The 15,305-nt window shown below is 48.0% G+C and overlaps 1 protein-coding gene across 2 annotated transcripts in view; it reads right to left on the bottom strand.

The window, feature by feature from the left end:
- Positions 1–808: 808 nt before the first annotated feature.
- ERO1A (endoplasmic reticulum oxidoreductase 1 alpha) overlaps positions 809–15,305 on the bottom strand; it is a 35,089-nt gene continuing 20,592 nt past the window's right edge. For both annotated transcript variants that reach the window (XM_081913236.1, XM_081913235.1), the window contains exons 8-16: positions 14,620–14,666; positions 14,075–14,092; positions 11,787–11,813; positions 11,439–11,531; positions 10,252–10,498; positions 7,787–7,856; positions 5,298–5,384; positions 3,955–4,088; positions 809–3,546 (exon numbers count right to left, since the gene is read on the bottom strand). In XM_081913236.1, the coding sequence (XP_081769362.1) occupies positions 3,486–3,546; positions 3,955–4,088; positions 5,298–5,384; positions 7,787–7,856; positions 10,252–10,498; positions 11,439–11,531; positions 11,787–11,813; positions 14,075–14,092; positions 14,620–14,666 (784 nt within the window). In that variant the 3' untranslated portion in view covers positions 809–3,485. The remainder of the gene's footprint in view (positions 3,547–3,954; positions 4,089–5,297; positions 5,385–7,786; positions 7,857–10,251; positions 10,499–11,438; positions 11,532–11,786; positions 11,814–14,074; positions 14,093–14,619; positions 14,667–15,305) is intronic.

The raw sequence follows: 15,305 nt of genomic DNA, 5'->3' as shown, positions 1-15,305 counted from the left end.
TGCCAGAAGTGGCTTAGTCATGCTGGCCACATGACCCGGAAGCTGTACACAGACTCCCTCGGCCAATAAAGCGAGATGAGCACCGCAACTCCAGAGTTGGCCACGACTGGACCTAATGGTCAGGGGTCCTTTACCTTTTATTTTGATTATGTACTTTGTGGTTTTATATTCTGATTTTATCTGTGAAGCGCCTCGAGACCTGAGGGTACAGGGCAGTACAGTCATACCTCGGGTTGAATGTGCTTCAGGTTGAGCGTTTTCAAGTTACGCTCTGTGGCGACCCGGAAATAACGGAGTGTGTTACTTCTGGGTTTCGCCGCATGCACAGACGCTCCAAATGATGTCACGCGCATGTGTGGAAGTGGCGCGTCGCGACCCATGTGGAGCGTTCGCTTCAGAATGCGAACGGGGCTCCGGAACGGATCCTGTTTGCATCCAGAGGTACCACTGTATATAAATTCAATAAATAATAATAACCATCTCTTCAAGGAAACGTACCAGTGTAGGAAAATCATTTTGCTCACCCAGCCAGCCCTTTGCAATCATAGAACTGTAGAGTTCAGAGGGACCCAAAGTCCACCCCTTTGCATCGCAAATTCAGGAGAATAAAATGAAAGCGCAAGAGCATTCTGTTTCAGGTCTGCAAGTCCCACTTCTGTATTTATGCACATTTGTTTGTTTTTTACAAACCTGACCCCTTTCCACATGACTTCCCCCTGCAGCTCACAGCACGTCGCGTACAGCTGCACAAATCATTGCTCAGAATTCCTTTCAGCTTTCTCGGGAGGAGTGGAGAGAAATTTGGAGGGGGGGTGTTGCCCTTCTCTGCTAACATTCACAGTAAAAAATCATTCGGGAGCCTCTCTCTTTTTCCTGAGACCAGCGCAGCAGTTCCAGAGTGCGGAGCGTTTTGTAAAATGAGGTAACATTAAGCAGAGAGAGAAGGGTTGGGATGGAGGAAACCCAACAGGGCACTTGGACAGTTCAGGTTCTGGAACCAAAAATACTAAGAACCACCTTCCTAGATCAGGCCTGTCATCCTGTTCTCACAGTGGCAAACCAGATGCCCGAAGGGGGAGTCTTTGTTGGTTGGATAGTAGCCATTGGTAGCCTTCTCCTCCATAAACTTGCCTACCGTAGATTCCGGCGTATTAGGCGACTGGGCGTATAAGACGACCCTCAACTTTTGCTGTTCAGTTTTAGAGTTAGAGTTTGAGCGCCACCAGGGACAGAGCGCACACCCCTCCGCTGCCTCTGCTGTCGCAGCAGCAGCCCGAGGCGAGGCGTTTGGCGGGCAGGCGGGTGAACGCCGCGCTCGGAAGGACTTTCTGCGTCCCCGTCTGTGGGGAGGGAGGAGGAGCAACGGCAGAAGGGGAGCCTCTGCTCACCGGCTCCCTCTTCTCCATCCCAACGTGTATACCCGGCGTATAAGACAACCCCTGACTTTTGGGGTGATTTTCCAGGAATAAAAATTCATCCAGTATATCTGAAGGAGCGTCTCCACCCCCATCTTAGTGCCCAGACACTGAGGTCCAGCACCGAGGGCCTTCTGGTGGTTCCCTCCCTGTGAGAAGCCATGTTACAGGGAACCAGGCAGAGGGCCTTCTCAGTGGTGGCACCTGTCCTGTGGAACACCCTCCCACCAGATGTCAAAGAGAACAAGAACTACCAGACTTTTAGAAGACATCTGAAGGCAGCCCTGTTTAGGGAAGCTTTTAATGTTTGATGTATTACAGTATTTTAATATTATTTTTGGAAGCCGCCCAGAGTGGCTGGGGAAGCCCAGCCAGATGGGCGGGGTATAAATAATAAATTATTATCTTGTACGCCGGAACATACAGTAATCCTCATTTAAAGCCCTATAGGCTGGTGGTCATTGCTTTTTCCTATGCAAACGAGTTCTCCAGTCTAAACCATGCGCTGTGCAAAGAAGCACTTTCTTTTATCTACCCTAACTCGTCCAACTTTCAGCTTCCTTGGGTGCCCATGACTTACAAGAGGAGGAGAATGTTTCTCTAAGCTCCATGAAGATGGATGGAGGTCACCCTTCTCTTAGAAAAAGATGTCAAGTCACATCCATCGTAATTTTGCCTTTTAATAGCAGCTAGGGACGCGGGTGGTGCTGTGGGTTAAACCGAAGAGCCTAGGACTTGCCGATCAGAAGGTCGGCAGTTCGAATCCCTGGTACGGAGTGAGCTCCCATTGCTCTGTCCCAGCTCCTGCCCACCTAGCAGTTCGAAAGCACGTCAAAGTGCAAGTTGATAAATAGGTACTGCTCCGGCGGGGAGGTAAATGGCGTTTCCGTGTGCTGCTCTGGTTGGCCAGAAGCGGCTTAGTCCTGCTGGCCACATGACCCAGAAGCTGTACGCCGGCTCCCTCGGCCTGTGACCAGTGTACACTACAGAGCTCTTATAAGGATTTCCCAAAAGAATAGGGGAGAAGATATATGACCCACCAGAAGATCCCTGGGGCAACAGAGCAAATATCTGCCTAGCCCAGATCTGGCCTGTATCCAGGTGTGCTCAGATGGAGAGGTCTCCCTGCGGAGTGTGCTTCATATACCGTACCTCCCTGAGGACTGTGCCATACAGCACTGTAGAGCAAGGGATGGTTAACATGGTGCCCCCTCCCAGCTGTTCTGGACTCCCAGTTCCTGGCAGTGCGGTCAATGGTTAGGTAGGATGGTGGGAGCAGTGGCCTAGCGTGGGTTGCCGGTGCCCGGGGCTGCGCAGAGGCAGGGAAATGGATGGAATACGCATGTGCGTTCAGCTTCCTAACTGTGCATCACCAGTTCCTGGTTTGCATGGACACGCCATTTTCAACGGAGCCTGGTGATGGAACTCAGTGCTGAAATTTTGCTCCCAGGGCAACCACCCTCTCCACGATACGCCACTGGGTGGGAATTCTAGTCTAAAAGTCCCAAAAAGGGGTGCTGCCCATTGCTTTAGAGCTAACCTGTGTTTGAGTTTAACTGCATTTATTTGCGGGGTGTCTTTTTAAAGGGCAGCTGCCGGCTCTCTAATTAAAACAAAATGGTTCAAAAGCAAGGGTTTCCCACAGAAGCGGTATCTCCATTGCACCCCCTAAAACAGAGGCGGCACCGTACCAGGATCCTTGCAAAGAACCTCTGGGCTTGGGCCTGATCCAGAAAGGCACTTCATAGATCCTGAAATAAAAACTGCAGGCTGAGGATTACTTAACCGAGGTCAGTTTTGCCTTCCACCATTGAGAGAGATTCGGTCACGTAAGGTGCTGCACGGCAGATCACAAAGACGACAGGACCAGGAAGCCCTGGAAGATTTAAGTCTTGCATCGGGAGTTGCGGCCAGTATAAAACTCGCAAGCTGGGGAAGCAAGGTTGCTGGTTTGCAGTCCTACGCTCCCCCTTCTTGCCAAGATCAGGGTGGGGTTGGGGGGCTAGCCTGGCCACAATGCAGCAACCATCAGCGGAGAACAGGAGTGCCAGTCTTTATCAGGAAACAGCTTCAGTGGAGAGGTCTCAGCAGGTTCCTGAAGTTTTCCAGTTCCTTAATACTTGTTGAAATCCTGAATAGGGAGACACAAGAGGGAAAGAGCATGATCTTAGGTAGCTTTTGGACTCAAAACACAGGCAAAAGGCAGAGCCGTTCTGCACCCTGCAGTTCCACAATAGCTTTGTAAACAAGCATTTTGGTTTCCCTGCAAATGTCCCGGTCCTCAAACACTCTGCACTTCAATCGGGAGAAAGCTGCACTCGCAGAATCTACCGTACCGTCTGCAAAGCTAGCTGAACCAGGAAAGTGAGAGTGAAGCTGGGAGGACAGAAAACGGAACCTAACAAGCAGCTGTACATTGTGGATCACCTGATGTATGTAGCTCAAACCATGGTTTGCACTCTGCACCATGGTTAGTGAGAACCATGGTTTGGTGTGATGTTGAAGCTGCAGGATTCCAGACACGAAACCTCACACTCACCTTCCAAAGGCGTTGAAGAGGGACACAATTTCCTGCCTCGTTAGATGGAATTTGGGCGAGGGTCCTTTCTCCGGCATGTTTTCTATCAGGCTTTCAGAAAACAGGATCTTCAGAGCTGTTCCCAAGCCCTGAGTCTGTACACAACAGGAACAAGAATTGGGTTACATCTACCTGTCCAGGGCCAATGAAGGGGTGTGGCCTGGGGAGAATTCCAAGGGCCAGATAGGGACATGGAGGGCCACATTCAGTCCCTAGCCTTGATCTCCACCTTTGGCTATAACCTTAAACTCCCATCAACCCTAGCAAGCATGGCTAAAGGGTCAGGAATTACAATATTTGTATTCTCCTGCTCTGGAAGAGAGCACTAGAGCCCAATGGATTCAAGTTACAAGAAAGATTCAAACTACACATCAGGAAAAAAATTCTGACAGGAAGAGCTGTTTGATAGTGGAATGGTCTCCTTCAGGAGGTAATATTCTCCTTTCTTAGAGGTTTTTAAGAAGAGGTTGGATGGACATCTGTCATGGATGCTTTAGTTGAGATTCCTGCATTGCAGGGGGTTAGACTAGAATTCAGGCATAGGCAAACTCTGGCCTTCCAGATGTTTGGGACTACAGTTCCAGACCTCTGGTCCTGTTAGCTAGGGAAGATGGGAATTGTAGTCCCAAACATCTAGAGGGCCGGAGCTTGCCTATGCCTGAGCTAGATGACCCTCGAGGTCCCTTTCAATTCCATAATTCTATAATTCTGTGATAGTCAAACAACATCTGGACAGCACCAGGATAGTGAAGCCTTATTTTAACTATTAAAAACTGAAGTATTTGCCCTTCAGCCAAAACAGGTTCCCAGAGTGGATTGCAATAATCAACAACAAAACTTTTAAGTTCTTAGCAGATTATACCTGTGTGCATTAGTCAAAGATAAAGGGACCCCTGACCATTAGGTCCAGTCGTGGCCGACTCTGGGGTTGCGGCGCTCATCTCGCTTTATTGGCCGAGGGAGCCGGTATACAGCTTCTGGGTCATGTGGCCAGCAGGACTAAGCCGCTTCTGGCGAACCAGAGCAGCGCACGGAAACGCCGTTTACCTTCCCGCCGGAGTGGTACCTATTTATCTCCTTGCACTGGTGTGCTTTCGAACTGCTAGGTTGGCAGGAGCAGGGACCAAGCAGCGGGAGCTCACCCCATTGCGGAGATTCGAACCACCAACCTTCTGATCGGCAAGTCCTAGGCTCTGTGGTTTAACCCACAGCACCACCCGTGTCCCTCCTGTGTGCATTGGCAAGGAATATGCAAAGGAATGAAAAATCTTTGCAAGGAAGGAAAGATGGGGACTGTTACTTACTTGCAGCTTCCCCCAAAGACGGCATTTGATGCAACCAACACAGTCCATAATCCTTGAAATGTTCCTAAAATGGAGTCTAAATTCTTCCTGGTTTGGCAAGGAGGGAAACAGAGAAGAAAATGTCGTTAGAAAGCAGGCCACTGGTTTGTCTTTCACCCGATTGCTAAGAAACTCCAGGTTGGGATCTTTAGTTTCTGTTAGTTAATTCATTCCTTTCATGAATCACTTCCCATGAAATATCTTGGAAGTGATTTCACACACAAAACCCATGCTGACTATTAAAAACCCTGCCATATGCAGAATCCATTTTGGAGTCCCTCAGTTACATTTGGTTCGTATAAACGTGTGTGAATTCAACACGTACAAACACACTTCTCTGCTCCTTTAGGACTTGCCATTCCAAGCTACTGCTGTGATTTTACAAACCAGATCTGAAAGAATTATCTTTTCTCTTTAAATTTTAGGCACCTCCCTTGCTTACCTCACCACCCCTTTCCTTTGACTAACCTGCCTCTAGACCTGGTGTGGGGGCCTTATTTTCTGTCAAACACCACTTTCCATAGGAGCAGTCTATCAGGGGGCCACTTGTCAGCAGTGGAGTGAGAATGGCGCTGAAAATCTTTGTCTCTCTGCCAACCTTTTTCTCCCATCTTTCCCTCTGCCCTGACACCCCTGGGCTGCAGGCTGCAGGATTTCCGGCCCCTTGAATTCCACACCTTTGGGAATTTCCAGACCTCCACACAGCTCCTGCTCCTATGCGGCCTCTGGGCAGTTTTCCTCCCAGCCAAACTGACAGCTACACTTCCCTCACAGAAGTTGGACATGGAACATTTCGTCAACGACGGCTCCCTACCGCCCCCAGGTGCCGATGGAATATTCAGCAACATATGGGTACCAGATGTCCCCGTTTCCATGGGATAGTCCCCAGATTTACAAATCTGTCCCCGGTCAAAATCTGTCCCCAGATTTCATTTAATGTCCCCGGATTTATATTTTAAGTGTTGTAGATTTATTAGTAGGGAATGAATGTTGCATGATTGGTTCAACAGCACAAGACACACCAGATGGGTGGGATATAAATAATGAATTATTATGTGATGGCCTGGGAATCTGATTCAGAGGCTGAACCTGAGGAATCCCAGCCTGCACAGGATTCCCCTCCTCCAGAACCAGCTGAGCCGGGGCTGGGGCCTGAGTCTGAAGGGTCCTCACCTGTGCTGGATCCTCAGGTGCAGACACCAGCTGAGTCTGCTCTGGCTCCTGAGGTGATGGAGGACCCATTGCCTGCAGGTGCTCCACTCTCAGCCCCATCAGAGGAAGCTGAGGTTGCCTCTGGGTCCGGTAACCCTCCAGCCTCTCCTGAGCTGCAGAGGCTCAGGGCAGAGAGGTGGAGGGAACTAAGTTCCCGCAGGAGAAGTGCTCGCCTCCAGGCCAGGAGAGGCAAGTCACCTGAGGATCGGGGCCGCCCTATGCCTCGGGGCAGATAAAAGCCAGCCAGCCCCAATCCCAAGTTGCAGGAGCAACATTGTTGGTAGCCAGTTCCTGCCTGAACCCTGTCCTGTCGGAGCTCCTGACCTCACCCGACTCCCTGCCTTGGACCCCGCTTCAGCCTCGGACCGGACACGGACAACGCCGCATGGTAACCCCCCCCCCCAGGACCAGCTCATATTACTATTATTACAATTATTACTATTATTATTACTATTAGGGGACTTCCAGCAAGGCAAAATGGCGGGCACCACAGCAGCGAGCAGCTCCTGAAGCCAGCCAGAGCCAACTGCGCTACCAGGCTGGCTCCAGGCTGCTGCCGCCGCCACTGCCAAGGGGGAACCAGGGACGCCCGGCGTGTCGACTGGGGGAACTGCTGACCCTCCCTCCTGCAACCCAAATTGAACCGGGAGCGAGAGCGCTTGGCCACCCGGCCAACTGCCCAGCAGCGCTCCGGGGCCAGGAAAACCCTGGAGCTGGTGCAGGGAGAAGGAGGAGAGGAGAAGGAGAAGGAAGAGAGAGGAAGAGGAAGGAGAAAAAAGAGGGGAGAGGTAGGAGAGCACCGGGAGGGCAAGGACACGTGGCCGAGCCCAGGCCCGATCCGAGCCTACTCCACGCCGGCTAGTGCTCCAAGAGAGCAGGCTGGGACCCAGAGGAAGGCAGCCCAATAGAGGAGACCACAGAAGAGAAGATATTACTTCTTCTTTTCTTGTTTTAAACTTTTTTAAAATAAATGTTTTTTTCTCTTTTTTTTTTTATTAAAAAAGTGTCCCCGGTTTCTTTGAAAAAAAATCTGGTAACCTTACAGTAACATCACACTAGTTTCTGCAGTCAGAGTAGAAGACGTCACCTCCTAAACATATGAAGATCGAGAAAATAATGGGGGAAGAAGCCCTCCCCCCCCAACATTCACATAACGATCATTGCCATAATTGCAGCAGAGAGACAGCAAATTCTGCCCCCCCCCAAGAAAGTGTTTGTCACCAGAGACAGAATCTTACCTTCAATTTAGCCGCTTCTTTTTGGTTCCCAGCAAAGAGTGAATTTTCGTTGAAGTGCAAAGGGAACGATCTAAAGCGGAAACGAAACATCGTTTATAATTGGAGTCTTTCGTTGACATGCCATTTACAAAAAATCAGTGCTTTTTTCGGGGGGGGCACATACCCCTAAACATTTTGTGAATCGAAGTTTGGCCTCATTGAGGGGCAGTATTTCAATATGAGTAGGAAAATGAGAGTGCCCCTAAACATTTTTGTAAAGAAAAGAAAAGCACTGTATAAAATCAATCCCTTCGGAGTCATTAAAAAACTGCAAGTTAGCCTATCTATTTGCTGTGCTGTTTAGTTGCTTAAAAACGTAAAAGGTGCCTGCAGGGTCAAGCAATAGTCCCTCTAGTCCAATATCCTCTTCTCACAGGGGCCAGGCAGACACCTGTAGGAAGCTAGGAAGCAGGATTTGAACTCAAGAGCATCTCACCCCTAATGGGGTTTCCAGCAACTGGTGTTCAGAAGCATTGCTGCCTTCAACTGGGGAGACAGAGCAGAGACATCCTGGCTAGAAGTCATCAATTGCCCCCTGCTCTGGAATTTGCCCAATCCTCTTTTAAAGCCATCCACGTTCGTGGCCATCACTGCTTCCAGTGGGAGAGAGTTCCACAGTTTAACTCAGTACTGCGTGAAGGATTTTTCTTTCCTCTGTCCTGAATCTTCCAACATTCAGGTTCAGTTCTAGTGTTAGGAGGAGAAAAACTTCTCTGCCCGCGGGCTGGTGTGGAGGACTTCCTGGTCCTGAATGGGGCAACTGTGCCCCAGAAGGACCAGGTGCGCAGCCTGGGAGTCATTTTGGACTCACAGCTGTCCATGGAGGCGCAGGTCAACTCTGTATCCAGGGCAGATGTCTACCAGCTCCACCTGATACGCAGGCTGAGACCCTACCTGCCCATGGACTGTCTTGCCAGAGTGGCGCATGCTCTGGTTATCTCCCGCTTGGACTACTGCAATGCGCTCTACGTGGGGCTACCTTTGAAGGTGACCCGGAAACTACAACTAATCCAGAATGTGGAAGCTAGACTGGTGACTGGGAGCGGCCGCCGGGACCACATAACCCCGGTCTTGAAAGATCTACACTGGCTCCCAGTACGTTTCCGAGCACAATTCAAAGTGTTGGTGCTGACCCTTAAAGCCCTAAACGGCCTTGGTCAAGTGTACCTGAAGGAGCGTCTCCACCCCCATCGTTCAGCCCGGACACTGAGGTCCAGCGCTGAGGGCCTTCTGGCGGTTTCTTCACTGCAAAAAGCCAAGTTACAGGGAACCAGGCAGAGGGCCTTCTCGGTGGTGGCACCCGCCCTGTGGAACGCCCTCCCACCAGATGTCAAAGAGATAAACAGCTACCTGACATTTAGAAGACATCTGAAGGCAGCCCTGTTTTTAATGTGTGACATTTTAATGTATTTTTTATCTTTGTTGGAAGCCACCCAGAGTGGCTGGGGAAACCCAGCCAGATGGGCAGGGTACAAATAATAAATTATTATTATTATATTTCTCCAGGCCATGCATAATTTTATAAACTTCTACCATGTCAGCCCTTACTAGCCTGTTCTCCCTCCCCCTGCAGCCCCCCTTCCACCACCACCACTAAAAATCTCCTCTTGAGGTTTGGGAGTCCCTCTGGAACAGATTGGGAGCATAGCTGTCAACCGTCCCTTATTTGGTGGGAAACTCCCTTATCCCAGCACCATGTCCCGCTGCTGTCCCTTATTGATGATGTCCCTTAAATTTCCCGGGTTTCAAAGGAAGCAGCTCCTCTCCCTCCCCCCCTGCCGGCCAGGAAGGAGGGAGGCTCCAGCTGTGTTGCTTGGCTGCGTTGCTCACCCAATAAGGAGTCTAAGAACGACTGGGGGGTGGAGCTTGCATGCCTTGTGCCGATCAAATTGACCGCGTTGCCTGGGGACTCGCCTTTGCTCAGCGCTTCCCAGCGGAGAGGTGACGGTGGTTTCCCTTGCTGCATCCCCATTGCCGGGTTGCTGCGCTGTGGGAACCACCGCTTGAGGTCTTGTTTGGCTGCTGGCTGGGCTTTCTGCCTTTGGCTCGGAGGGGCTCAGAAGTTGAACATACCTGTGCTTGGAAAATCCCTTATTTTGGCTGCTGATCCCTTATTTTCGAGGCTGCTGGTCCCTTATTTTCAAATCTGTAAGTTGACAGCTATGATTGGGTGGCAGAGGGAGGGGAAGCCCTATCACGTATGAGACAGATGGCAATATGTCCCCCCCACCCCAGCCTTAAATCTATCACTACATCCAGGTAATTCAAATTCTGCACACCAAGAAAAAGTTGTTTTTTTAAAAAAAGAACAAACAAACTACAACACACACATAAAGCAAAATGGCCTGCTGCCACCTCCCCCTTCCTCAAGACACGCCCCCCCCAAGACACTTCCCACTACGAGACCTCAATCCAATAGCACTTGCTTGGTTAAATGCAGGATTTCCAAAAGGCGGCTCTTGGTTTCTTCATCCTGGCTTTCGGCCCCCGTGAACAGCTGGAAATCAGGGCGCTGGAAGTACGGGAGGGCTTTGGACAGGGCCCGCAGCTCTATCAGGTAGAGGAAGTAGAGGTTCTTGAGCCGCCTGGGACCCTCGCCCTGAGTCAGGACCTCGTCAAAGCGCTGCTGGAACTCCGTGATGTTGTGGCCCCAACGCTCGGCTGCCCACGTGTCTGGGGGAAAGGAAAAAGGAAAGGCGTCAAAGGACTCTCAGTGGAACATTCCCTCCCCTTAGGGGTTTGATCGATGGGCTACTTTTAAAATGAGGCTGCATTTAAATTGCATTTTAACCTGTATTTTAAATTGGTTTTTTCCTCCCCTGTTATGTTTTTACAGTAATTTTACTGGTGTTAGCAGCCCTGAGGCCAGCTCTGGCTGGGGAGGGTGGGATATAAATAAAATTTATTACAGTGGTACCTCTGGTTAAGTACTTAATTCATTTATTATTATTATTATTATTATTATTATTATTATTATTACAGTGGTACCTCAGTTTACAAACTTAATCCGTTCCGGAATTCTGTTCTTAAACTGAAACCGTTCTTAAACTGAGGCGCGCTTTCCCTAATGAGGCCTCCCACCGCCAGTGCCCTTCCACCATTCGGATGGTGGCAGTCCGCAACCCGAAAAAACGCAACCTGAAGCGGCTGTAACCCGAGGTATGACTGTATTATTATTATTATTAGTTAAATTTATATACACTCGTACCTTGGTTCACAAATGCCTTGTGAGTCGAACATTTTGGCTCCCTAATGCCGCAAACCCGGAAGTAAGTGTTCCGGTTTGCAAACGTTCTTTGAAACCCAAATGTCCGACGCGGATTCCGACTGGCTGCAGGAGCTTCCTGCAGCCAATCGGAAGCCGCACCTTGGAAGTCGAACGGACTTCCGGAATGGATTCTGTTCGACTTCCAAGGTACCACTGTACAGTCGTACCTTGGAAGCCGAACGCCTTGGCTCCTGAACGTTCGAAACCCGGAAGTGAGTGTTCCAGTTTTCGAACGATTTTCGTAAGCCGAAGGTCCAGCGCAGCTTCCAGTTTGGCTGCAAGATGCTCCTGCAAACAAAATAAATAACAGCAATAACCCTCCCCAAAGGAATTTGAATGCAGTACCTTCCAAGAGGTACCTGGCGCTGAGATGGATGTTAATGCTGGCATGGAGGCCCGAAATGAGCCTGTAGAAAGCCCTCTTCTCCACACAGACACCTGCGAAAAATATTCAGAGATATTGAAAAAGAAACGAAGGGGCGCACCTGCAGCTGAGAGTATAAAAATTGGGCAGTGGAATAAATGCAGCGTAGGTTTCTAAACTGTGTTTTAAACTGATGCAATCTGCAATTTTGAAGAAGGTAGGTAATACGTTAAAATAATGCTAATACTACTAATAACTACAACGTTGCAATAAATAATATGATATTGCCTTGGTTATCGAGAGCAAAGCAAACAAGAAAAGGTGAGTACCTTGCAGCCAGCTGTAAAACATGTTCCCTGGAAATACAGAAACAAGACAATAGTCAGGATTCTTCCATGAGAGAAAGGCGAATGTTTTTTTAAAAATCACATTTGTTGCATGCAAAGCAGAGGTTGTAATTGGCCTTCGTCAACCTCCTGCCTCTTCCAGACATTTTACACTGGCTCCCAGTACGTTTTCGAGTACAATTCAAAGTGTTGGTGCTGACCTTGAAAGCCCTAAACGGCCTCAAAGGCCCAGTATACCTGAAGGAGCGTCTCCACCGCCATCGTTCTGCCTGGACACTGAGGTCCAGCGCCGAGGGCCTTCTGGCGGTTCCCTCATTGCAAAAAGTGAGGTTACGGGGAACCAGGCAGAGGGCCTTCTCGGTGGTGGCGCCCGCCCTGTGGAACGCCCTCCCACCAGATGTCAAAATAGAACAACAACTACCAGACTTTTAGAAGACATCTGAAGGCAGCCCTGTTTAGGGAAGCTTTTAATGTTTGATGGACTACTGTATTTTAATCTTTTGTTGGAAGCCGCCCAGAGTGGCTGGGGAGGCCCGGCCAGACGGGCAGGGTACAAATAATAAATTATTATTATTATTATATTTCTCCAGGCCATGTATAATTTTATAAACTTCTACCATGTCAGCCCTTACTAGCCTGTTCTCCCTCCCCCTGCAGCCACCCAGAGTGGCTGGGGAGGCCCGGCCAGACGGGCGGGGTATAAATAACAAATTATTATTATTATTATTATTATTATTATTATTATTATTATTATTATTGACTGCAAGTCCCATCAGCCACAGCGAGTGCAGCTCCAGGATGGAAAAAGCTGGGCTATACGCAACAGCCCTGCCAGGATTCAGACCGAAGGGGACGTTGGCCCAAGATTATGAACCTGACTTCCAGCTTCCCTGATGCTTCTAGATGCTGCTGGCGTCCAAATGCCATCGGCCGCAGCTGGCATGACCAGTGGTCAAACGCAATGGGAGCCGAGGAGAAAGGCTTTGTGCTGGCCATCAAGCGATGGCTTTTTCCACCTGCCTCGCCCCTCGCTCTCCAGCCCTAGGAGGCTTCAGAACAGAGTTGCTGACACAGACATTATATATCAGGGGTCAGCAAACTTTTTCTGCAGGGGGCCGGTCCACTGACCCTCAGACCTTGTGGGGGGCCGGACTGTAATTTGAAAAGAAAAAAAAATGAACAAATTCCTATGCCCCACAAATAACCCAAAGATGCATTTTAAATAAAAAGATACATTCTACTCATCTAAAAACACGCTGGTTCCCGGACCGTCCGGGGGCCAGATTTAGAAGGCAATTGGGCTGAATCCGGCCCCCAGGCCTTAGTTTGACTAACCATGTTATATGTTATAAAATGCAAAGAAGGGCAAAAGAACATCGTCTCCAAAACCCTCGGTCAAGTCCAACTGAGCCAACTGAGCCTCTCCCAGATCATGACTTTAAGAACAGCTGGGAAGAGAGGAGAGATCAGAGGTTTTATTTTTTTTAAAAAAATTTTTATACGTTGTGCATCTTTGTTTCTCAATTTGATCCTTTTACATGGTTTTGTATGTATTGTGGTATTTTATGCATTGTGACTTGCAGGTATTATTATTGGCTGTGGTTTAGTAACAGTTTATTAGAGTGAATTTCTGTTTGATTTTGCTGATATTTCGAGAGCTGATTTTATTGTGCACTATTGTATTCTAGGGATGTGGGTGGCACTGTGGTCTAAACCACAGAGCCTCTTGTGCTTGCCAATCGGAAGGTTGGCGGTTCGAATCCCCACGACGGAGTGAGCTCCCGTTGCTCAGTCCCAGCTCCTGCCCACCTAGCAGTTCGAAAGCACACCAGCGCAAGCAGATAAATAGGTACCACTCAGGCAGGAAGGTAAACGGCATTTCTGTGCACTGCTCTGGTTCGCCAGACCTGGCCACATGACCTGGAAAGCTGTCTGCAGACAAACGCCGGCTCCCTCAGCCTGTAAAGCGAAATGAGCAGGCAACCCCAGAGTCGACTTAACGGTCAGGGGTCCTTAACCTTTTTATTTTATTCTAATGGATTATTGAATATTACTTTACTTGATATAAGTTGTTTATTTCGAAGTTATGTTTCTATCATGACTTTTTTGTATTGGACCAGATTCTTATAAAGTGTGTGAAATGAAATGCAAAAATGTTGAGGTCAATGCTGTACTGTCCTGGAACGTGGAATTAATTGACAGCAGGGACTAAGGGCTTTCTGTCCTCCGTGAAATTTGTCCTTCTCAGCCCCAGCTGGAGAGAGACTCACCTTCATTTTCTCCTGCAGCTGCAAATTTAAGAAAAAGATAATGTTACCACTCACATTACACTTTCAAAAAGGAGCGACAACTTCCCCCTGCATGTCTAGATTATTTGGCTGACCACCTAAGACGAGGACTAAGTGTATTCTGCATTATAAGGTATTAAAACTCTGCATCCCGGTCCTGCATTATTATACAAATTTGCATTTCCTCTCTTATTTGACCGTATCCTACCATAATGGGGAATCTTATGCAGCCACTACACAGCCATTGCCAGCATACTTTTCAAGTCTAGATTTGCATCCACAGGGACTAGAAACTTTACTTTTTGGTTCAATGAAAATTGAAACCCTGGGGATTCCAAAATCTGCGGCTAATTCCAAACCGCATTCCTCACTATCTTTCTGCGCACCTTGCAAAATCTTCAGGCTCTTTAACCATTCTTTCATTTGTATCAGCTGCTTTCCCCAATTTTTTTTTAAAACTGTATTTCTATAAAAACTGATTTTACAGCACCATCAAGCAGGAAGTGTAAAACAAAATATGAACTCACCTCTTCCAGAAGCCAAGGGATTTAAAGGCCTTTTTACGGACTGAGGTCTAGGAGACAAAGAAGTACTTTTTTAAAAAAATAATCAAAAGGGTGCTTTAATTTTTTAAAAGACATTTGTTTTTTTTAAAGTAATATTTATTAAAGATTTAAGGATTACAGAAAGAAAAATAAAGAAAACACTAAATTAAACAAAACAAAACAAAACATCACAATAAAAAAACAGAAAACATTACTTATCTTAACAAAACAAAAACAGAAACAGAAACAATTATAAACACAACGAATATTCCCATAACTTATCTTTCATTTGCTTGTTTCATTGACCTCCTCACACCTCCCTTTTTTGTATTCTAGTTCAGTTAGCTATTTCAGCAAATCCTTTCCATCTTTCTCAGTTTTTGCCCTATAGTTTGTCTTGACATAATCTAACTTTACTTTTCCTCCTTTAGCCAATTAACAATCTATTTTTACTTAATCCTTTATAACATTTCTGCTAAAGCCATATAACTTCATTCCAACATCCTTCTAACATTCATTAATTTTACAATGTTTCTGTAAATAATCTTTAAATTTCTTCCAATCTTCCTCCACCGACTCTTCTCGCTGGTCTCGGATTCTGCCGGTCATTTCCGCCAGTTCCATGTAGTCCATCACCTTCATCTGCCATTCTTCCCGGGTGGGTAGAT

The sequence above is a fragment of the Podarcis melisellensis genome (assembly GCF_964234715.1).
Source record: "Podarcis melisellensis genome assembly, chromosome: 1".
In the NCBI taxonomy this organism is placed as follows: domain Eukaryota; kingdom Metazoa; phylum Chordata; class Lepidosauria; order Squamata; family Lacertidae; genus Podarcis; species Podarcis melisellensis.
This window is presented reverse-complemented; position numbering and strand designations above follow the sequence as displayed.